Source organism: Gigantopelta aegis, chromosome 14 (genome assembly GCF_016097555.1).
Source record: "Gigantopelta aegis isolate Gae_Host chromosome 14, Gae_host_genome, whole genome shotgun sequence".
NCBI lineage: Eukaryota > Metazoa > Mollusca > Gastropoda > Neomphalida > Peltospiridae > Gigantopelta > Gigantopelta aegis.
In genome coordinates, this window is record NC_054712.1 from 56,628,801 (window position 1) to 56,654,913 (window position 26,113).

The 26,113-nt window shown below is 40.0% G+C and overlaps 1 protein-coding gene across 3 annotated transcripts in view; it reads right to left on the bottom strand.

The window, feature by feature from the left end:
• Positions 1 to 26,113, bottom strand: part of LOC121388897 (sodium- and chloride-dependent glycine transporter 1-like) — a 55,457-nt gene that overhangs the window by 11,208 nt on the left and 18,136 nt on the right. For 2 of the 3 annotated variants that reach the window (XM_041520434.1, XM_041520433.1), the window contains exons 2-8: positions 17,893 to 18,091; positions 16,994 to 17,125; positions 9,726 to 9,993; positions 5,978 to 6,110; positions 3,142 to 3,276; positions 1,604 to 1,707; positions 290 to 414 (exon numbers count right to left, since the gene is read on the bottom strand). In XM_041520434.1, coding sequence (XP_041376368.1) covers positions 290 to 414; positions 1,604 to 1,707; positions 3,142 to 3,276; positions 5,978 to 6,110; positions 9,726 to 9,993; positions 16,994 to 17,125; positions 17,893 to 18,091 — 1,096 coding nt within the window. Of the gene's footprint in view, positions 1 to 289; positions 415 to 1,603; positions 1,708 to 3,141; positions 3,277 to 5,977; positions 6,111 to 9,725; positions 9,994 to 16,993; positions 17,126 to 17,892; positions 18,092 to 24,426; positions 24,448 to 26,113 lie in introns of those variants that run through there. The other variant, XM_041520435.1, reaches the window with a different exon arrangement.

Consider the following 26,113-nt stretch of genomic DNA (forward strand, 5'->3'; position numbering starts at 1 on the left):
AAGCAATAAAATATGTTTCAATCAATCTCATCATCTAGTTAGCTGAGGCTGAGCTTGTGATTCTGTTATTATATTTTAATTCCATAATGCTCTACAATACATCTCAGGGGTCCTAATTCTCCACACACTGTCCATAACCCTGCACTCACTCCGAGCTGTCTCATTTCAAGCAAGACATATGTTTTTTCTCAGCTGGTCATATTTCGTTTGGCCTTCTATTTTAAAATAATAAATAACATCAGGCCACAAATTACGGCTCGATCTATTCCAAGCCCTGTCACAGGCCTACCTTGTAATGCCATCTTTTCTATGGGAATGTTGGCTTCCTTAGCCATGAAACCTACAACACAGAAGACAACGAATCCAGCGTAAAAACTTGTTAGTCCGTCTGCTAAGGTGACAATCACTGCATCCCTGTGAAAACAAAACAACAAACATCTTACATGTAAATTATGATAATATAGGAGATGTTCTGCCATACCTTATTTTGCTTGGATATTTTTAGCGCTATATTTTAGTGCCATTGAAGACGGAATCTTCGTACCGGCAAAACATTACATTTACCATATTTTCTGGCCTATATTACACACTCTGGTACATATATATAAACCACACCCTTTGTGTTTTTAGACAAAGTTCTGAACTGCACCTTTAATTAAGTTGTGGTTAAAACCAAGCCACAAACTTCGTGATGGTTAATTATTTAATAATAATAAAGAGATCCATTAATTCACCCTTAAATTCAAACAATAAATAATTGTTGGTTGTTACGTGGCTTTAAGTTTCACTTTAGATAAATGGTTCAGTTTTGTAAACAAAACACAATATTGACAAATCTCACTATTTTCACGAAAATATGTATTGTTTCTAGCCTGACTAGATAACAATCGTTTGGTATGTTATATTATTGTTATGAAAATGGTAAAAAAAAGTGTGGTTTACAGTGTCGGATTTATAAGGGGGCAAAGGGGGCAATTGCCCCAGGCCCCCTTGCCAGAGGGGCCCCCCAGACTAAGGACTTCCTTTTTTATTTGTCACGTAATTTAATTTCTATGTTGAGGGACCCCCAAACCTGAAGGTCTAAATCTGGCCCTGGTGGTTTATATGCACAGCAATTACCTAGTAATTCACAGTAAAAACAAAGTAGTGGCTTATATGCCGAAAAATATGGTACATGTATCCACCTCCTTCCATTGATCAAACCCTAGTTCCCATTGGTCAAATTCTATGTCAATTACGGTACTACAGTCTTTACAATGTATGTTAAGTGTTACATAGGCCTAAAGGGGATTAGTAGTTGACTGTTTGTGTAACCTCTGACTATCGATGATAAGGATGATGATTATCATCATAGGTAGATTCATTTAGTTTATGGTACTACCAGTATTAGTGTAACCTTTAATCATCAGCATCATTATCATCATTACATCACATTATTGTCATCATCACATCACCAACATCATCACCATAATCATCACATCGTCATCATCACCAACATCACCACATCATCGTCGTCATCATCATGAGCAAGGACCAATGATATGCTATAACAATAACTGACAAGCATGTACATTTTATACAAGTAGTGATATACATGTCGTACCTGAAACAGTTATTGTGAAACTTGTTGAAGCTTGCCATGGTGATAACTCCACCCCAGGCCGGCCCAAGTGAGTAAAACACCTGCAGACAGGCTTCAATCCACACCTGAAATATCACATCCATACAAACACACACAAAAAGACGTATTATATAATGGAGAATGTAATAGGTGGTGTAGATTCATGAAAAATCATTCACAAGCCCAATAGGGGCAAGTTAATTATTTTTCATGAATCTACACTTCTGAATGTAGTCTCCAACTTATTCATTTAAAAAAAATTACTTGACTGCTAAATTAATTTCTATTTTATCTTTTTTTTAAATTGTAATCTCTGATTTCTGATTTGGTTTCTGACAATGCTCGCTGTGTAAATTCTGCCAGAATATATTATTATCACTAGTATCAGAGGCTTACATTTCATGTTTATTTGATGATGCAAATGCGCATTGTTTCACAGGTGTTGATTCTTGAAACGTAATCTGTACACCTACAACAATAGTGTGACCTCACAGGTATTGATTAATGGACAGGAATGTTTGTTTAATGATGACTCAGCACATTGATTTAATAACTGGTGATAGCTGTGAGCCTCTAACATCAAGGTTGCAATCTTTTTCTCATTTACTGGAAGGGGGTATATATATATATATATATATATATATATATATATATATCTATATATATATATATATATATATTGAAACACTGCATGTAGCAGTTTTAGTCAATTACCTTACTGTTATCTATGGGATATGATTTGGTGGCATACAATGTACACCTTCAATCGACACATGATATAAAGTTATATAAAGTAATATTCATGAACTATAAATTAGGGTATAACACAATTACTTTTTAACCATATTAACCATCCTTAAATAAATTACCAATTACTTAACACATACCTAGAATGAACAGCTGGGTGTCAAACAAAGAAAGGTGAATGAAAGATTTAAAAAGAAGAAAGAAAGAATGCATGAATTAATTAATAAAGAGAGAGAGAGAGAGAGAGAGAGAGAGAGAGAGAGAGAGAGAGAGAGAGAGAGAGAGAGAGAGAGAGAGAGAGAGAGAGAGAGAGAGAGAGAGAGAGAGCACATTGATTTATTAATCATTGGTTATTGGATGTCAGACATTTAGATATACATTTGAGAGAAACATAGAAATAGAGAGAGAAAGACACACAAAGAGAGACAGACAGAGAGACACAGATAAACACAGAGAGAGAGAGAGAGAGAGAGAGAGAGAGAGAGAGAGAGAGAGAGAGAGAGAGAGAGAGACAGAGAGAGACAGAGACAGAGACAGAGAGATAGAGAGAGAGAGCACATTGATTTATTAATCATTGGTTATTGGATGTCAAACATTTAGATATACATTTGAGAGAAACATAGAAATAGAGAGAGAAAGACACACAGAGAGAGACAGACAGAGAGACACAGATAAACACAGAGAGAGAGAGAGAGAGAGAGAGAGAGAGAGAGAGAGAGAGAGAGAGAGATAGACAGACAGACAGACAAAGAGACAGAGAGAAACCTACTTACATTGAAATCTTTTAGCCTTGAGAAATCTGGCTTGATGTAGTATATAACCCCATCCATTGACCCCGGCAGCATTGCTCCTTGCACCAGAAATATAGTTAGTAGCAGGTACGGCAGTAGCACTGTCACATATACAACCTGAAACAGTTAAAGTTTGTTTTTGTTTAATGACACCACTAGAGCACATTGATTTATTAATCATCGGTTATTGGATGTCAAACATTTAGATATATGGACATACACATGTAGTATTAGAGAGGAAACCTGCTAAAGTGTTCCCTTAGTAGCAAGGGATATTTTATATGCACCATCCCGCAGACAGGATAGCACATACCACGGCCTTTAATGTACCAGTCATGGTGCAATGACGGGAACAAGAAATAGCTCGAAGGGCCGACCGACAGGGATCAGTCCTAAACAAAACTGATAATGAGGCAAACACTTGACCAGCCCACCTAACACTTGACCAGCCCGCCAGACACTTGACCAGCCCGCCTAACACTTGACCAGCGCCAGACACTTGACCAGCCCGCCTAACACTTGACCAGCCCCACCTAACACTTGACCAGCCCGCCAGACACTTGACCAGCCCGCCAGACACTTGACCAGCCCGCCTGACACTTGACCAGCCCACCTGACACTTGACCAGCCCACCTGACACTTTACCAGCCCACCTGACACTTGACCAGCCCACCTGACACTTTACCAGCCCACCTGACACTTGACCAGCCCACCTGACACTTGACCAGCCCGCCTAAAACAGAGAAAGAAGAATGTAGAGGTATCTGGGATGAGATCTGCAGATCATTTCGGAGGGTAGGTACACTTCAGGGCCTCGTTCCACGAAGAGCTCTTAGCCCTAAGATTACCACACGTGCTTAACTACTTTATTCACTAAGGTGATCCAAGCCCTGGCTCATAGGAACAATATCTGGTGTGAGGGAGGGGGAACACAATCTCTAGTGATGGGGTCAAGCCATATTTTTATCTTTATTAATCCCACACCAGTCCAACCAGAGGGGACTATATAGATTTCACCTCTGTCTTGTCTCTCCATCCATCTCACATATTTTGTTTATAGGTTTATCATGATCCGTTAGAAATCAAGTTTGACTTTCATGGCAATTTATCCATATTTTAAAGAGTTACGGCCCTTGAACTTAGAAGATATGAAAATTTGTTTTCCAGACTTTTTATTTTCAATTCCTGAAGATAATGCACTGACATTTTGTAAGTGGCTTTATCACATATTTTTACAGATCAAGTTTAACTTTCATGGTGATTTACCCATACATTGCTTTAGCAGTACTCTCAGAATGCTTCTTTATACAAAGTCTGACTAAACAACATACATTTTTGTCTTTGATTGAGGGGGTAGGGCTTGTCACCTGGTGCCTGACCCATCCTAAAAATACTGTTAGCAGAGTTTACAACCACAGTGTAGTCACATTTACAACCTGAAGCAAAGAAACATACAGCAATCTAGGATGACTCTTGTATGAGGTAGGAGTTGATAGCTATTATAATAATAATAAAAAAATAACTTAAAAACATTGGTTTTGTTTAACAACACCACTAGAGCACACTGATTTATTAATCATTGGCTATTGGATGTCAAACATTTGGTAATTAATTTGGTCTTAGTGAGGAAAGCCACTACATATTTTCTTTAGTATCAAGAGATCTTTTATATGCACCATCCCACAGACAGGATAGCACATGTCACAACCTTTGATATATAGCAGTCGTGGTGCACTGGCTGGAACGAGAAATAGCCCACTGATGGATACACATAACAGTAAGACCACTACATCGACTACAACTCACTATCAACCTACTGTTCTGGGTGGAATGAATGAACGAACGAACGAACGAACGAACGAATGAGCAAACGAACGAACAAACGGACGAATGTTTAATGACACCCTATAACAAAAATAAACATCGGCTATTAGGTGTCATAAAAGTTCTGGGTGGACAACCCAGATAGCTGAGATGTATGCCTAAGACAGCGTGCTTGAACCTGAGACATAACAGGCCTTATATCGGGGGGGGGGGGGGGGGGGGGGGGGGGGCAATATCTAGTGAGTGGGTCACCGCCTCTAGTCAGGGTGGGGTGCTATATATTTATCTTTATTTATGTAGAATAGGTGTAGTGGTTAAGCAGCCAGATCGACATAAGGCTAGTAGGTACAGGGTTCACATCCCGATACTGGCACCCACCCAGAGTGAGTTTAATGAATCAGTGGGGAGGTGTAAGGTCACTACACTGACTTCTCTCTCACTAACCACTAACACACTGTCCTGGACAGACAGCCCAGACAGCTGAAACATGTGTGCCCAGGACAGCGTGCTTAAACCTTAGATATAACAGGCCTGTAGGAATGATATCTAGAGTGAGAGGGGTGGGGGGTGGGGGGGCACAATCTCTAGTGAGTGAGTCACAACTTCTAGTGGTTGGGTGGAGGAGGGTGGGCTCAAACCATATTTTTACCTTTTATTTATTTACAAATGTATACTGATGTCCAAAAGAAACTATACCAAGACTCTGAGAGACTACTGAAGAAAACCCACAATATATGTTGCTTGTTTAATGAGAATGGTCTTTTTGGCATGTTGTGAACAAAATTTCATTCCATAACCACCATTTCCTTTCCTTTATCCGAATTATAAAGGAATTTAAATAAATTTTTCTTGGTATATAGTTTCTTTTGCACGTCAGTATAGAATAGGACAAAACAAACCTTAGATTTAATTTCGACCCTGCCACCCCTCCAGATTCCTATGGGTCTGTATAAGCACACAAAATGAAGTGTAAATGGAATGAACCAGCACCGACCTTGCCTAGCGACTTGACCCCTTTGAAGAGACAGAGGACCACGAGAACCCAGGCTGCTAGTAGACACAGAGATCCATGGAGTTGAAGGGAGCCGATGTCACTGATACCTGATGACTTCCGCAGAACATTGTATCTGTTGGAAGAAATTATTTTTGCAGAATTAAATGTCTTGTCTACCATAAACTAGTGATGTAACAATACATCAAACTATCGATATGTTGCTATAGTCAGTGCCTCGATATCAATGCATCGACAGTTAATTGAACTATCGATAACTATCACAATTGTTTGTTCAACTATTGATAGTTTCGACAGTACATGTTTGCATATTGAAATATGGTTTCTGATCAATGCATCATTTCACTATCTAGAGACATTATTACAAATAACTAGGTACAAACACAAACATATGTACACACACACACACACACACACACACATGCACACTCACACAGACAAACACATATATACACACAAACACATACAAACACATACAAACACATACACACACACACATATACATACATACATACATACACACACACACACATACATACACACACACACACACACACACACACACACACACACACACACAGACATATTGGAAGACTGAGAAAAATCGTTTGGCGAAATATCTATTCATTTGACTATTATCAGGCGATTTAAGAATTCACAATATATCACTATTATAATTCTATCCCAATAGTATTTCAACTATCACAATACTATATTGCAATAGTAAAACTGACTGCAATAGTCAGCCCTACCATAAAGTAATATGACTGCTCATAAGGTAGCTGTACCTACATGTGTATATGGATGGTCCACACATGGGCTGGATGTGGAGTTGAAATAACAACATCTAACAAACGGCAAACTAATAGGTTCTGGCATGAGTGTCAAGAAATCAATCATTGGCTCGAGTGAGCTTTAGTTAGTTAAAGGATTGAAAAAAACCTATCTACAAAAGGATGAGTGCCAGACATATTTTCTAGTTCAATCATACTATAATTTACTTATAATTTTAGTACACAAATGTATAATTATTATAAAATTCACTTCATGTTATTTTTTTACCGTGATGTCAATTCTCTCAGCTGATATATGTTACGTCACTAAAAGGAATGCATGCAACGTTACATATTTTGTGACGTCACATACTACCTTTGCTGAGAGAATGACACATGTACCAATGACCATCTACCCCTAAATGATGAGCCAATTGACCAGTGAAAAGGATGCATTACCATCTAGGGGAAGTGTGCTAGACGGTTTTTCTAGCACGGCTTTCTGGCACTCTCTACTGGTTGATTAAACTAAAATATGTTATATACGTTTACCTATATATTAAATTATTCAACAAAGACAGTGCATAAAATAGTTCAGTGGTAGAGCACTCCCCTGAGATGTGACAGGTCACAGAATTGATCATCATCACTCTCGATGGACTTGGGTTTTTTCCCATTCCAACCAGTAACCTACACCGGTAGATCAATGGCTGTGCTAAGTACTATCCTATGGGGAAAGTGCATGCATACAGGTATAAAAGAAACATTGCTGTTTTTCCAGAGCAGGAACACCCTACATGGTGGCAGACTATTTCCTCTCTCGTTATCTTGATCAAGTCTCAACAGCTGTAACAGAATAAGCAAGGCCTTTGTAACAGTTCTCCATCCTTCTGATCACATCTCCTCATTTGATGTGCACTGCCAATCACCATCTTTATACGTAATATGGGTTACAGCTTGAGAAGTACATGTGTGTGGGGTGTCATTCTCGATTTTGACAATTTCCAGGAAGGTCCATTAATCACTGTGGAACATTATTTCTGTCAATCTTTTTCATTCTGTTGATCATACAGTTGTTATTGTTTTGTTTTTAGTCATTTTTATTGTTTGAATTTGCGATTTACTGATAAAAAAACCTGTCAACTTTCAAATTTCACTTCTGACTCCAATCGTCCTTCAAAATATTTAGTGGTCATAAAACCTACTGTAATACTGAACTACCGGTTGTAATGTTTGCACAATTAATTCATTATTATCATATAACCATTCCCCACAGCTAATACACCTTACAATTTTGGCAATTGTAAATTCTTATTAGAGTGCCCCTACTTTGTTTGAAGAGTATATAACAGTAATTTACACCAGAGTCAAACAGTAACTGATACAAGATGTTTACACTAAACAGTATGTTTACAACCTAACAGGGTATTCTGGTTCATTCGCTTCATGTCAAACCTGCCTGCCATTTAAGTCATTTATCAAGTTCTGCAGACAGTGAGGTACTATAACTCCGTTTGATAAGCTGAAATGGGCCTATATAGTACCACAGGTCCTGAAAGCCAGCTAACTTCTCAAGCTGTAACCCATATTACACATATTGCACTAGTACAGTTACTAAAGGTCAATGGCACAATCATAAGACACTGTATAGAAAAAAAGAAGAAAAAAAAAAAGAAAAAAAAAAGAAAAAAAAGAGAAAGAAACTAAAACACTGAGAGAATGAAAATATGGGAAAACTTGGTACTGTACACCAAATTTCAATTGCTTTTAGCATTATAATGTCTGTAGGGTAGACCAGCTGGGCTAAATTAGCATGTTTCACCACACACACATAGTCAAATGCATGCAGGCCACAAGTAGAAGTACAGGCACCAAATTATTGTGAAGGGTAAACAGCACATTTCTTAACATAATCCAGGGTATATTCAATTAAATTCCCATGTACAGATACAAGCATATCATACAAAGAAAGACATACATATATATATTGGGGTAAAATGGGGCCACATGGGACACTGCAGGCTTCGCAGCACTAAGGCACATGTTTTACCTAGACCCTAGTTTCAACCTGTAACAATTGACACTCAGTTTGGTTAATTTACAAACCTGTAACAAATATGGATACAACAGAGTGAAACAAGAGTCTGTGATGTTGAAATACCCTTAAAAATAGACTAAAATGTGACTCCATCACCATTACTTCTCAGACACACGTGCGTTTTTAAAAATATGAAAAATGCATTTTGTGGTATTAGAAACACCAGGATGACCAGAAACACTTCAGTTGTACAGAAGTGGATAATATAAACAATAAAATATAAGTAACGTTTGATTTCAGTGATCATTAATGGCTCTAATTGTGAAAAATATGCCTTAGTGTTTAAAAACTAGGGTGTGTCCCTTTATTGAAGAATATACTGACATATATAATTACCTGTATCAAAAAGCACATAGAAAATTAAAGTAATATATTGCTGCAACGATGACTGGCCAGCAAGAATTGTCGGGTACATACTTGTAGTATGTTTATGATGTGTGATGATGTATAGGGACAACGGAAGACAAATGCATTCATGAACACATGCACTCACACACACATGCATACACACACACACACCACTAGAGCACATTGATTTATTAATCATGATCTAAATATATTGGATGTCAAACATTATGAAATTCTGACATATAGTCTTAGAGAAGAAACCCGCAACATTTTTCCATTAGTAGCAAGGAAGGATCTTGTATATGCATCACCACTCAGACAGGATAGCAAATACACCGGTCTTTAATATACCAGTCATGGTGCACTGGCAGGAATGACAAATAGCCCAATGGGTCCACCGACGGGGATCGATCCTAGACCAACCAAAACCTGATGACTGGATACACACTCAACCCACCCACACACTCACGTATACTTACTTCTTTCCTTTTTTTTTTTTGGTTTCACTTACTGCCAAAATTCTTCTGCAGAACTTTTCCCGTCCACCATGTTGAGGTGAGTAGCATTGAAGTACGTTGTGTTGTACTCGCTCCTCGTCAGATTGGTGTCGGCGGCAACAAGAGGTTGTATACATGTGTCGGTGTTCCACCAGTTGCCGCACGTAGACCATGGCAGGACGGGGGAGAACGAGTTGACCAGGTAGTAGATGACCCACGTGAGGACGGCATTGTAGTAAATACACGCCATACCCGACACTATGACCATTCCATACCCAACACCTGTAATGTAAAAACACTGTAGTAAATACACGCCATACCCGACACTATGACCATGCCATACCCAACACCTGTAGTGTAAAAACATTGTAGTAAATACACGCCATACCCGACACTATGACCATTCCATACCCAACACCTGTAGTGTAAAAACATTGTAGTAAATACACGCCATACCCGACACTATGACCATTCCATACCCAACACCTGTAGTGTAAAAACACTGTAGTAAATACACGCCATACCCGACACTATGACCATTCCATACCCAATACCTGTAGGTAAAAACGCTGTAGTAAATACACGCCATACCCGACACTATGACCATTCCATACCCAACACCTGTACTGTAAAAACACTGTAGTAAATACACGCCATACCCGACACTATGACCATGCCATACCCAACACCTGTAGTGTAAAAACATTTTAGTAAATACACGCCATACCCGACACTATGACCATTCCATACCCAACACCTGTAGTGTAAAAACACTGTAGTAAATACACGCCATACCCGACACTATGACCATGCCATACCCAACACCTGTAGTGTAAAAACATTTTAGTAAATACACGCCATACCTGACACTAAGACCATTCCATACCCAATACCTGTAGGTAAAAACGCTGTAGTAAATACACGCCATACCAGACACTATGACCATTCCATACCCAACACCTGTACTGTAAAAACACTGTAGTAAATACACGCCATACCCGACACTATGACCATGCCATACCCAACACCTGTAGTGTAAAAACATTTTAGTAAATACACGCCATACCCGACACTATGACCATTCCATACCCAACACCTGTAGTGTAAAAACACTGTAGTAAATACACGCCATACCCGACACTATGACCATGCCATACCCAACACCTGTAGTGTAAAAACATTTTAGTAAATACACGCCATACCTGACACTATGACCATTCCATACCCAACACCTGTAGTGTAAAAACATTGTAGTAAATACATGCCATACCCGACACTATGACCATTCCATACCCAACACCTATAATATAAAAATATTGTAGTAAATACACACCATACCCGACACTATGACCATTCCATACCCAACACCTGTAGTGTAAAAACACTGTAGTAAATACACACCATACCCGACACTAGGACCATGCCATACCCAACACCTGTAGTGTAAAAACACTGTAGTAAATACACGCCATACCCGACACTAGGACCATTCCATACCCAACACCTGTAGTGTAAAAACACTGTAGTAAATACACGCCATACCCGACACTATGACCATTCCATACCCAACACCTGTAATGTAAAAACACTGTAGTAAATACACGCCATACCCGACACTATGACCATTCCATACCCAACACCTGCAGTGTAAAAACATTGTAGTAAATACACGCCATACCCGACACTACGACCATGCCATACCCAACACCTGTAGTGTAAAAACACTGTAGTAAATACACGCCATACCCGACACTATGACCATTCCATACCCAATACCTGTAGGTAAAAACGCTGTAGTAAATACACGCCATACCCGACACTATGACCATTCCATACCCAACACCTGTACTGTAAAAACACTGTAGTAAATACACACCATACCCGACACTATGACCATGCCATACCCAACACCTGTAGTGTAAAAACATTTTAGTAAATACACGCCATACCCGACACTATGACCATTCCATACCCAACACCTGTAGTGTAAAAACACTGTAGTAAATACACGCCATACCCGACACTATGACCATGCCATACCCAACACCTGTAGTGTAAAAACATTTTAGTAAATACACGCCATACCTGACACTATGACCATTCCATACCCAACACCTGTAGTGTAAAAACATTGTAGTAAATACATGCCATACCCGACACTATGACCATTCCATACCCAACACCTATAATATAAAAACATTGTAGTAAATACACACCATACCCGACACTATGACTATTCCATACCCAACACCTGTAGTGTAAAAACACTGTAGTAAATACACACCATACCCGACACTAGGACCATGCCATACCCAACACCTGTAGTGTAAAAACACTGTAGTAAATACATGCCATACCCGACACTAGGACCATTCCATACCCAACACCTGTAGTATAAAAACACTGTAGTAAATACACGCCATACCCGACACTATGACCATTCCATACCCAACACCTGTAATGTAAAAACACTGTAGTAAATACACGCCATACCCGACACTATGACCATTCCATACCCGACACTATGACCATTCCATACCCAACACCTGCAGTGTAAAAACATTGTAGTAAATACACGCCATACCCGACACTATGACCATGCCATACCCAACACCTGTAGTGTAAAAACATTGTAGTAAATACACGCCATACCTGACACTATGACCATTCCATACCCAACACCTGTACTGTAAAAACATTGTAGTAAATACACGCCATACCCGACACTATGACCATTCCATACCCAACACCTGTACTGTAAAAACACTGTAGTAAATACACGCCATACCCGACACTATGACCATGCCATACCCAACACCTGTAGTGTAAAAACATTTTAGTAAATACACGCCATACCCGACACTATGACCATTCCATACCCAACACCTGTAGTGTAAAAACACTGTAGTAAATACACGCCATACCCGACACTATGACCATGCCATACCCAACACCTGTAGTGTAAAAACATTTTAGTAAATACACGCCATACCCGACACTATGACCATTCCATACCCAACACCTGTAGTGTAAAAACATTTTAGTAAATACACGCCATACCCGACACTATGACCATTCCATACCCAACACCTGTAGTGTAAAAACATTGTAGTAAATACATGCCATACCCAACACTATGACCATTCCATACCCAACACCTATAATATAAAAACATTGTAGTAAATACACACCATACCCGACACTATGACCATTCCATACCCAACACCTGTAGTGTAAAAACACTGTAGTAAATACACACCATACCCGACACTAGGACCATGCCATACCCAACACCTGTAGTGTAAAAACACTGTAGTAAATACACGCCATACCCGACACTAGGACCATTTCATACCCAACACCTGTAGTGTAAAAACACTGTAGTAAATACACGCCATACCCGACACTATGACCATTCCATACCCAACACCTGTAATGTAAAAACACTGTAGTAAATACACGCCATACCCGACACTATGACCATTCCATACCCAACACCTGCAGTGTAAAAACATTGTAGTAAATACACGCCATACCCGACACTATGACCATGCCATACCCAACACCTGTACTGTAAAAACATTGTAGTAAATACACGCCATACCCGACACTATGACCATTCCATACCCAACACCTGTACTGTAAAAACATTGTAGTAAATACACGCCATACCCGACACTATGACCATTCCATACCCAACACCTGTACTGTAAAAACACTGTAGTAAATACACGCCATACCCGACACTATGACCATGCCATACCCAACACCTGCAGTGTAAAAACATTGTAGTAAATACACGCCATACCCGACACTATGACCATGCCATACCCAACACCTGCAGTGTAAAAACATTGTAGTAAATACACACCATACCCGACACTATGACCATGCCATACCCAACACCTGTAGTGTAAAAACATTGTAGTAAATACACGCCATACCCGACACTATGACCATTCCATACCCAACACCTGTAGTGTAAAAACATTGTAGTAAATACACGCCATACCCGACACTATGACCGTTCCATACCCAACACCTATAATGTAAAAGCATTGTGCTAAATACATGCCATACCAGAAACTATGACCATTCCATAACCAACACCTGTGATATAATGCATTGCAGTAAATATATGCCATACCAGACACAGAACAATTTCATACCTAACATCTGTAATATAAAAGCACTGTACATGTATAGTAACTGCACGCCATACTTGACACTAGGACCATTCCACATAGGTGGCTATTAAAATCTGGGGGGGGGGGGGGGGGGGGGCATGGAGGGCAGGCCCAATAATCCAATAATGTACATTTTATACCTTCTTGTTAAGTATGCCTAGTGTGTTTTTGTACTGATTCATTACTAGTATATCTATTTATTATACAATTTATGTATATTATACAGTTTGTTTCAAAATACATATTAACCTAACAGTCCTTTAGGCTAAACAATTGATAAACACATATTAAGATTGTCATTAGTGAGGTTAATTACCTAATTATGTCTGACGTAAAATGTTTAGTTTAACATGTTGCTAAGGAAGAATCCAAGGAATGTGGTACATGTATATTTTTTATTAAGCTGCTTTAGAAAAACACATTAAAAAATTGCAAATGATTAATTATATTTTTCTTGCTCATTGTAGCACATGTTTATATTTCATTATATGATAACGTAAGTGCAGTTTTAAGTTATAAACAATAAATAGGCCTAACACACATGTTTATATTTCATTATATGATAACGTAAGTGCAATTTTAAGTTATAAACAATAAATAGGCCTAACACACATGTTTATATTTCATTATATGATAACGTAAGTGCAGTTTTAAGTTATAAACAATAAATAGGCCTAACACACATGTTTATATTTCATTATATGATAACGTAAGTGCAATTTTAAGTTATAAACAATAAATAGGCCTAACACACGTTTATATTTCATTATATGATAACGTAAGTGCAGTTTTAAGTTATAAACAATAAATAGGCCTAACACACTTGTTTTATTGTGTCTCAGCAGAAAAAAAAGGAAAAAAAGAAGATATCATCTACCTTCTTAAAGAATCTATAGACATAAAACAATTTTATTTTTAAATTCTTCTGTTACTCACTCTCTATCATGAATTAATAGAACTTTTTTTAATGAATCATGTTCCAATTAATACCTCACACAACACACACACACACACATGCACACACACACACACACACATACAGACACACATACAAACACACATACCTACACACACACACACATATACACACACACACACACACAGTTTTGAGTCCCCCTAAGCCAATTTGTATTTTAAAGTAGCAAATAAATATTTTAATAAACATGACTGAAAGGTTATTTTACTGTATGAATTCTTTTTCAAATGTACAGAATTGTGTATACATTTTGGTGTAGACATTTTACCATCATTGGGTAGTAATTTTCATCCTGCAGCACAAGTGTCACTGTGTGCCGTTGGTGACACCCTTGATCTATGGTAATTTATATCATTAAGTTTGAGCCTGGACTGTGGGATGTGGTCCAGTGGTACAGTGACTGCACATGTCCCGAGTGAAATAATAGTCAGCTGTCGCAAGCATTAGCATAAAAAGTTATTTCTTGAGAGACATAAACATGACAAACGCAGGAGTGTTGAAAGAAAAACCAGTACTTTACAGCTGGCAAACCCAGGACAGTTGAAGGAAAAACCAGTACTTTACAGCTGGCAAACCCAGGACAGATGAAGGAAAAACCAGTACTTTACAGCTGGCAAACCCAGGAGAGTTGAAGGAAAAACCAGTACTTTACAGCTGGCAAACCCAGGAGTGTTGAAGGAAAAACCAGTACTTTACAGCTGGCAAACCCAGGAGTGTTTAAGGAAAAACCAGTACTTTACAGCTGGCAAACCCAGGAAGAAAAAACCAGTACTTTACAGCTGGCAAACCCAGGAGAGTTGAAGGAAAAACCAGTACTTTACAGCTGGCAAACCCAGGAGAGTTGAAGGAAAAACCAGTACTTTACAGCTGGCAAACCCAGGAGTGTTGAAGGAAAAACCAGTACTTTACAGCTGGCAAACCCAGGACAGTTGAAGGAAAAACCAGTACTTTACAGCTGGCAAACCCAGGACAGTTGAAGGAAAAACCAGTACTTTACAGCTGGCAAACCCAGGAGAGTTGAAGGAAAAACCAGTACTTTACAGCTGGCAAACCCAGGACAGTTGAAGGAAAAACCAGTACTTTACAGCTGGCAAACCCAGGACAGTTGAAGGAAAAACCAGTACTTTACAGCTGGCAAACCCAGGAGAGTTGAAGGAAAAACCAGTACTTTACAGCTGGCAAACCCAGGACAGTTGAAGGAAAAACCAGTACTTTACAGCTGGCAAACCCAGGACAGTTGAAGGAAAAACCAGTACTTTACAGCTGGCAAACCCAGGAGAGTTGAAGGAAAAACCAGTACTTTACAGCTGGCAAATCCAGGAGTGTTGAAGGAAAAACCAGTACTTTACAGCTGGCAAACCCAGGAGTGTTGAAGGAAAACCAGTACTTTACAGCTGGCAAACCCAGGAGTGTTGAAGGAAAACCAGTACTTTACAGCTGGCAAATCCAGGAGTGTTGAAGGAAAAACCAGTACTTTACAGCTGGCAAACCCAGAAGTGTTGAAGGAAAACCAGTACTTTACAGCTGGCAAATCCAGGAGTGTTGAAGGAAAAACCAGTACTTTACAGCTGGCAAACCCAGGAGTGTTGAAGGAAAAACCAGTACTTTACAGCTGGCAAACCCAGGAGTGTTGAAGGAAAAACCAGTACTTTACAGCTGGCAAACCCAGGAGTGTTGAAGGAAAAACCAGTACTTTACAGCTGGCAAACCCAGGAGTGTTGAAGGAAAAACCAGTACTTTACAGCTGGCAAACCCAGGAGAGTTGAAGGAAATTGTACATGGGGTGGTGCTCTAAATTGTTGCAAGCAAATTTGTTTATAAATTATTTTTTTTTTTGGGGGGGGGGGGGGGGGGGTAAGGGTCAGGTCATGCTCCCCTGGAAAATACATTCAATTTTTAAATTTTCAATCACACAATATATTTTGTATGTTTCAGTCAATGGCTGATATCAGGATTGGCAGAATAAACTGAATAATTGATTTTAAAAAACATTAATTTGGAGTGAGAAGGGATTTTGACTCCAAACACACACACACACACACACACACACACACACACACACACACACACACACCCCATTCTGTTCATCCGCTTGTAGGTAATATAAAGGACTGACTACCTTTAAACAGTGGACAGAGCTTCCACACAAACATGGAGCTGGTGCCGGAGAACTGGCCGAGACATACTTCCAGGTAGAACAGCGGGATCCCACACAGCAACAGAAACGTGAAGAAAGGAATTAAGAAGGCTCCTGAAATAAAAATAAATGAATGAATGAATGAATGAATGAATTCCTTGCATGCATACATACATACATACATACATGAGCAGGCTCAGATTTCAGACTCCAAATGCCAGGAAATCCCTTCTCCGGACATCTACAAATCCATTTTTTTCTGGGGGATGGCCAATAAGGTGCATTAGGTGCCATGCTCCGTGATCAAAAACTCATAACTATGTACCCAAATTATTTATTTTTCTGCCGGAAACCCTGATACATACATACATAGATATAGATATAGATTTGACACCCACTTCAGCTATCTGAGCTGTTTGTGCGGGATACGGGTCAGTTGCTCGTTGTCAGTGAATGAAACAATATATTGTGGCCTTGGAGCATTCAGACTGGATGGGATCCCAGTACATAAAGACCCAGTACATACCATCCGTAAACATCCCTGTCATGGACAGAACTCTCTGGCCAAGTCAGTCTGAGGTTGTGCCCACGACAGGCGTGCTTGAACAGTTCTCTGATGGAATAATGCCAAAATTTACCTGGTGTGCTTATAACACTTTTAGAGTCTAGACTCAGACACTAATACAGTCCGTGTCTGTAACGTCATAACAACGCCATATAAATTGCATGCGTGTGACGTCATTTGAGATTGAGTTTTATAAGCACGGGCCTGAGGTTAGGCCTATAGGTGTATGGTTAGTACCAGTCGATGGAACACCGATGCGCGCAACTATGTAGCATGTGTTCATATAAAACAAGCAGAAGAAGAGTTGTCGCTGTACCTCCTCCATTCCGCATACACAAGTAGGGGAACCGCCACAGGTTGCCCACACCCACTGCGTAACCAATCAGCGAGAGGATGAAATCAAGGTTTCGGTCCCACGTCTGTCGGGGTGGTTTCTTTCGTTTGGCGTGGTTTCTGGCCTCCACGAGTCCACCATTTACAAACGAGGTGGTTTCTTCGTTGGTTGAAGGGTCCATCTGTTGGAAGACAGAACATTAAATATTACTAACAGTTATTCATTCACTATAATATGGCTCTCTCTCTCTCTCTCTCTCTCTCTCTCTCTCTCTCTCTCTCTCTCTCTCTCTCTCTCTCTCTCTCTCTCTCTCTCTCTCTCTCTCTCTCTCTCTCTCTCTCTCTGCGCTTATACTCAATTAGAGAGTAAATATGAGTGTTCTGGGAACAAAGTTAAAGGTTTTTTTTTTAACAACACCACTAGAACACTAGTTACTTTTAGTAATTTCTGACGTGTAGTCTTAGCGAGGAAACCCGCTACATTTTTTCATTACTAGCAAGGGATTTTTTTTATATGCACCATCAGTAGTATAAGGGACTGTGGGTGTCATGACCTACTTTTCCGTGATCACGTGACCGTAGTGTGATAGGAGACAATGACCTTGGTGTAGGTGCGTGACCTTGAGTCTTTTTGTGCAGGTGTGCGACCTTGATGTGAGCCTGGCCTTGGTGTGCAGGTGTGTGACAGACTTCTGTCCTGGTTGACCTTGGTGTTGGGAGGCAGTTACCTTGGTGTGCAGGTGCGGGGCCTTGGTGTGCAGGTGCGGGGCCTTGGTGTGAGTCTGACGTTGGTGTGCAGGTGCGTGATCGATTTGAGCAGGGGGTCAACGGAGATTCAATTTCCGCCCTGTGTCGACATAGTCTATGGTTAACGCGTTAGCCTACGAACTTCGAGGTACTGAGTTCATTTCCTAGTGGAATTTTTAATGTTTTTATTTTAATTATTTATTTATTGAACTTTTATGTATTATGTTACGTATTTGTTCAAGCAGAAATCTACTACTGTACAAGCAGTCTATAACTTGCAGGGGCGGGGCCTGTATAGATGGCTGTGAGTTTGTTTTGAAATTTAACATTTCATGTACATAGTTCAAACACTAGTTTAATTAACTTAATTAGATTTTAGGGTACATACATACATATTCACTCATATTCACATTTACGCTTTAAAAATGTACCATGTACGCAGAGAAGATTTGATTACAACTAGTTTTAGTATGCCTTTAGAGGTGAATTGTGATTTGGTCTTAAGATACAGCTATTGTGTAATATTGCCCAATGCTACCCCGAATACTCGCTACATAATATATTACTGAACCTTTGCCAGGGGTATACCAAATATATGTCAGCAATTTGTGCACATCTAAACTTTATACAACATGTTTTTCCCAATACCCATAGCTAAAGTAGAGTAATATGTAAGTGTGTCCCTGCATGTGTCCCTCAAGTCTAAACTGTGTCCCTCTATAGTGTAAATATGTGTCCCTGGGCTGGCTCAGTGGGGTCCTGGGTGGGAATTTTATAAATCAGATGAGAAGGCAAGTTCATTTATGTTTGGTACTTTTGTGTGACAGACAGACAGAAATTTAAATGTTAAAATAACATTGGAAAGTCACATAACGTTGTAGGTGGAAGAAGGTATACAAGTAAAATAGTATTAAAAACTCGTCATTTGAGGTAGAACCTTCAGAGAAGCAACATATCGGACCAGTACAAGCTGTACGTTCCTGACGTGGATAAGTGGACCCGTTTCTACTGCAAGCAGAAGGCAAACTTCAGTCTCACTACGAAATTCAGCGGGGCGGGAACAGTCAGCTTAGTGTGGATCGATGTCTAGAACTCTACGATCCTACATGGAAGAAACAAAAAGAGGAACAGAACAAGAACCCGGCACCCAATGTGGTCATGCTCTCCCCAACACAACAGGTGGTAGAGCAAGCCAAGGCCAACCTGAAACGGAAACAACAACAACAAAGTGGTACAAGTTGGAAAGCCCCGAAACGGCAGAAGCATTTCTAAACAAGACTATAAAAGGAATAACAGGGACCAGACAACATCATTTCACGTTGAGTATTTGAACAGACAAGATCATGAATCAGTGTCACATTTGCGAAGAAAACAATATGTTTGGACTCACGACCTAACTCGACACATACAAAATAAACACGGACTCATGGAATCTAAAAATAAACATTCCCAGCAGCAGCAGCAGCTCAAAAGATTGTTACATCCATTCACCATGCCTGGTTAGGCCATCGGTGTACAGGCTGGTAGGTACTGGGTTCGGATCCCAGTCGAGGCATGGGTTTTTTTAATCCAGATACCGAATCCAAACCCCGAGTGAGTGCTTCGCAAGGCTCAATGGGTAGGTGTAAACCACTTGCACCGACCAGTGATCCATAACTGGTTCAACAAAGGCCATGGTTTGTGCTATCCTGCCTGTGGGAAGTGCAAATAAAAGATCCCTTGCTGCTAATCGGAAAGAGTAGCCCATGAAGTGGCGACAGCGGGTTTCCTCTCAAAATCTGTGTGGTCCTTAACCATATGTCTGACGCCATATAACCGTAAATAAAATGTGTTGAGTGCGTCGTTAAATAAAACATTTCTTTCTTTCCATTCACCATGATCGTGTCGGGACCCACTTCTTGTGGAAAGACATTTTTGGTATACAAACTGCTAAGGGGTGGTAAAATCTTCCCACCGCCTCAACACATCATCTGGCTCTACAAACAATGGCAACCCCTCGACGATATCATCGGGGCAACCATTCGAGTGAAATTTGTTCCAGGCATACCCGAGAATTTGGAAAAGGATCGTTATTTGGATCCCACAGTCAGAAATCTCATCGTGTTGGATGACTTGATGTGTATGATCAATAAAGATTCTCGCACTACCGACTGTTCACGGAAGGAAGTCACCACACAATCTAATTAAAATTAGCTCCACAATTACATGTGGATCTAACACCTGCCAGTTGGAGCTCATGTCCACCAATCAAAACCTTACTTGCAGAATCCTGCCAGTGATTTAAAAATAATTTGAAAACATTCCGAATTATCCTGAGGGTATACGACATGTTTCGTGTGAATTACGAATGCCTTAAAACATGTTTTATTTTATAAAATAAATAATTTGTAATGTAAAACTGAAGACTGATAACCCACTCCGTACGTATTGGTATGGTTCGCTGTACTGCGGCCACTAAAATAGACTCGCCCGATATTTTTAGAATTTGTATGCTCCCAAATAACGTTATAAAAGGCGAAGTGTGATTGGTCAATATTTAAATTATTATTTACAGACGAAATGTTACCTGGACATTGGGGACTACGCAGTGTTGTTAGTTTTAAATCACTGGCAGGATTCTGCAAGTAAGGTTTTGATTGGTGGACATGAGCTCCAACTGGCTGTCTTTAGATCCACATGTAATAGTGGAGCTAATTTTAATTAGATTGGTCACCACAGAAACCTATCGGTGATTGCCATCAACCAGAACCTCTGTCAGTAAGGACCCGACATAGAGAAGAAACTGCCATTACCTGGCGCTTATCAACAACCCCATCGACAAGCAGCAAGTTCTGACATTGGCACGGCAGATATATCCGGAAAACACTCGTTATTTGATGTAACGGTTTGAGGAAGCTACCCACAGGCCCTGCGGACATCTCTTGGTGGACTTGAAGCCGACCACGCCCAAACATGGGCACTTCGACCCAATGGTTTAGAGACGGATCGTCCGAATATTATAAAAGTACGAACGTAACGGCGAATATCTCAGAAAAGTTGCAACCACTGTCGATGAAAGAGCTCTACATGCAAACCATGCAAAGGGACGCATTCAAGAGAAAACGACCAGGCATACCCGTCTACGAAAGTGACGACGAAGAAGATGATGAGATAGAACCCTATCTGAAAAAAGTCATGAGGATGCAGTCTTGTGATACGTATTGTCTGGTCTTTAAAGACGGAAGGGACATCTGCGATTTAAAACGTGCGAGGAGGGAAATCTCCGAATCCGATTCGCGCCAGATTTCGCGCAAGCATAAAACATCCTAATCTATTTGGATTCACGTGAAATAATTCCACAAATTTATTAAATTGAATAATCAGTCGGTAAAACGTTACAGAATTTAAAAAGAAAAGAAAAAAAGGTTCAGTTTAAACTGGCTTCAAAAGCGTAGCATACATTCGAATCAGTGAATGTTCTAAACAGAGGTTTATCGAGAATAGTCTGGCCTGAAGCCAAGCAGTGGTTGGTCCGTTTCTATGAACCAAATTGCCAACGAAGAGAACCGAAAGGAACATGCTTGTTCAGTTCTTACATGATAACAATAGACAGTAGTGTGCCAAATTTAGTAATAAACTAACGGGCAAAAGAAACTTATCACCTTGTTCAGTAGGTCCATAAAGAAAACCCAAGACAGATGTGATCTATATGATGATTATGTTATTGAAAGGAATCATTTTCCAATGTCTTTACAAAAAAAGCATGCCATATTGATAGTGTACTTGCCATAAGGCCGAGCGAAAGAGACATGGGGTCAAAATTAAAAATTACACAATCAGAGTCCCTTCAAAAGGTGCTTCTAAAGTCAGTAGCGTGTGTGACCACTCTTTGCATCAATACACGCCAAAACACGTCTCCCCATGGATGTCGTCAGTCGCCGGATGACGTCAGCAGGAATTCTGCGCCAAACATCCAACAAAACCTGTTCAAGCTGCTGTCGATTTGCTGGGGCAGGTACGTGTTGTCTCAGCTGTCGATCAAGATGATCCCAGAGATGCTCTATGGGATTCATGTCTGGAGAACATTGTGGCCAAGGCAATACGTTGACGTTAACGTTGTTGAGATAATCCTGAACAAGTCTGGCTGTATGAGGTCGTGCATTGTCCTGCTGCAAAAGGGTACCCCCTAGGCTGTTGACGCAAGAATGGCACTACAACAGGTCGCAACACTTCATCCCTGTATCTTTGACCAGTCAGATTTCCACGGATGATGAGAAGCCTTGTTGTCCGTTGACCGCAGATACCGCCCCATACCATGACGCCGCCTCCACGGCAAAAGGGTGCACATCTTGGATGCAGTTTGGCGCCAGTCGCTCTCCCCTACGTCGATAAACACGAACTCGGCCATCATTTCGGAACATGTTGAAGCGACTTTCATCCGTGAACAGGGATCAAGGCCATTCCACGGAAGGGGCAGAAAGCTTTGATACCAGCCCTGCGGAGTCGTCGTAAGACTGTTCGTCTGCTGATGGTGTGTCCCAATGTCGTCGCCGCCGTTGACATCGCCGTTACGTATCGGTTCCGCAGGTGGATTGTCAGGATGTAGCGGTCTTCAGCTGGCGTTGTGACCCTTGGTCTTCCCGATCTTGCACGGTCTTGTGCCTGGCCTGTCTGCTGATAACAGCTCAACAAGTTGCTGATGGCGGCTTGACTGCAGTTGAAGGATCTTGCAATCTGCCGTTGAGAGGCCCCCATATCGGCCATACCGATAGGTCTGTTGCGTTCTGCTTGGGTAAGTCTCGGCATCTATCTGATGTTCTTTTTGATACTGCTTCCTTGCTTTGGCCCACACCGGTATTTATGCAACAATCATGCACAAGCATTTTTAACAAATTCAAATTATGCTGCTTTAACATTTTTCATGACTGCACGAAATTCACTAAATCCGGAAACAGTGACTTTTCGGAAACACAGTCCAGAGGATATGTGAATGAATAGTGCACTTTTTGATAAAAGCATGACACTTGATACACACATACTACACATCATGGATATTAGTTTTAAGACTGGAGGCATTCTCAATACCACCGGTGTTAGCAATGGCGTCCATTTTCCAAAATGGCCACCATGATAATTTCCCCATGTAAAGACATGGGGAAAATAACCCTAAATAATATTTTATTGTCATTTTATGTGTACCTATTTCCGTCAGTGAACATCTAGAATTAAAACCAAAAATAGGAAATTGACCTTAGATGATCTTTAGAGGTCATTTCAGGGTCATAAGTGTAACAATTTATAAATTCTTAATGAGGCTCTATCAAAGTTGTTAATGGTGGTTTCCCACCAATTAAATGTGTTTTTGGGTTTTTTAATTAATTTTTGTTTTGAAATGTGAATATAATTTATACCTTAAATACAAATACATAAAACAGTATAATAAAATAATTCATTTACTTGTAAAAGGTATTAACTTTATTAGACCAACAGATCACATAATGTCAGTTAGTGGGTAGTACCGCATATATTGTCATGCTTTGTCTACAAATAATTATTTGAAGGCGAATAATCGGCTTCTGTTTTGGCGACTTCTTAAAGTAGATTTTTGTTTTATGATTATTTTTATCCTGCTATGGGAAAACTATAATTTATGCTGAATGCTAGGACATAACAATTTTTATATTCTGGAGTTAAACGTACTTATGTAAAAATTATATATGGGATCGATTAATTTGTAGTGAACTGTTACAAATAAAAATGTAATTTAAAATGAGTGCAATATGTTACTTACACCTACTGTTATACACCATCAATGAGTCATATATTACTTCATCTTTTTATCAAAGCCTCGTCTGCTACCGATCACGGTCGGGATACTGGTGCACTCTTGCACCTGCCAGTGCTGGCGGTCCCTCCTCCACCTCCACCCCATCCTCCACACACCTTTCCTGTCTTGGACAGAGAAACCGGCCGTGGCCGGCACCAGTGCCCAAGATAGGCGTGTGCTACAACAGCTTGCTCTAAGTGTGCACGTTAATCACTACTCCACTCGACTCCATCAAAGCCTATGTTAATGTGGATATTAGGCAAAGCGAATCATGCATAAATTTCCCATTATACGTTTTTTGTGTTACTTTGCTTGTATGCATCTGCAATGTACATTGCAGCTGTGTTAATTTCATTTCAGCTTATCTTCGTGCTTATATCCAATTAAGGTTCAAGCACGCTGTCCTGGACAGACACACACACACACACCTCAGCTATCTGGGCTGTCTGTCCAGGACAGTGGGTTAGTTGTCAGTTGGTTAGTGGTTAGTGAGAGAGAAGAGGGTGTAGTGGCCTTACGCCTACCCATTGAGCCTTAAGAAATCGCTCCGAGTTGGAGCCGATACCAGGCTGCGCAATCTAATTAAAATTAGCTCCACTATTACATGTGGATCTAAAGACAGCCAGATGGAGCTCATGTCCACCAATCAAAACCTTACTTGCAGAATCCTGCCAGTGATTTAAAACTAACAACACTGCGTAGTCCCCAATGTCCAGGTAACATTTCGTCTGTAAATAATAATTCAAATATTGACCAATCACACTTCGCCTTTTATAACGTTATTTGGGAGCATACAAATTCTAAAAATATCGGGCGAGTCTATTTTAGTGGCCGCAGTACAGCGAACCATACCAATACGTACGGGGTGGGTTATCAGTCTTCAATTTTACATTAAAAATTATTTATTTATTTATAAAATTATCACCTGGTGTATTGTTTTTTGCAAGATCAACTTGTTATATAGTATCCTCATGTTTCACGGGCGTGCAGCCACAAAATATCACACGCATAGTTGTAGTGAGCTAGTGCACGGAAGATCTAAAACCAATACAGGTGTACTAGTACTGGAACATCTACATTTGACAGAAGGATCTTTCATGAATGTGTCCGAAATCAGTATACCACTCTAATTGTCAGAACAGAAATTTGGGTCTCTGTTCAGCAAATGTGTTTCATTGATGGAGTTCATATATTGCACAAGCAAACACCTGATATGCATGAGCTGTTCTCTTAATGTGAGCTGATTTTAAGACGTTGTTGATGAGGTAACTTCAGCTAGTTATTATATAGTAGCAATATCCAGCCACGTTCTTCAAGAAGGCTCACTAAGTGCTTTTAATAGAAGTATGTAGCCCACCCATTATGGCAACAACAGTCATATCCACCGGACATGTTTGGTTTAAAAAGCCTAGTGCTTGGCATACTTAACTTTATTACCAATGCAATGAAACGAAACTAACGGTGGCAAATAGCAATTGTATACATATATGCACCAATCTAGGTACTTAGTTTGAAGAATTTTGATTCCCGCCCCCTAAATATAGGATTTTAGTAGGCTTACTTGGTTTGTCTTCAGGCTATCTGGATAGTTGGGTATCGGTTTTCCTGCATGTTTTTGCTTCTGGAATCCTAGTTGACTTAGCTTAGTTAG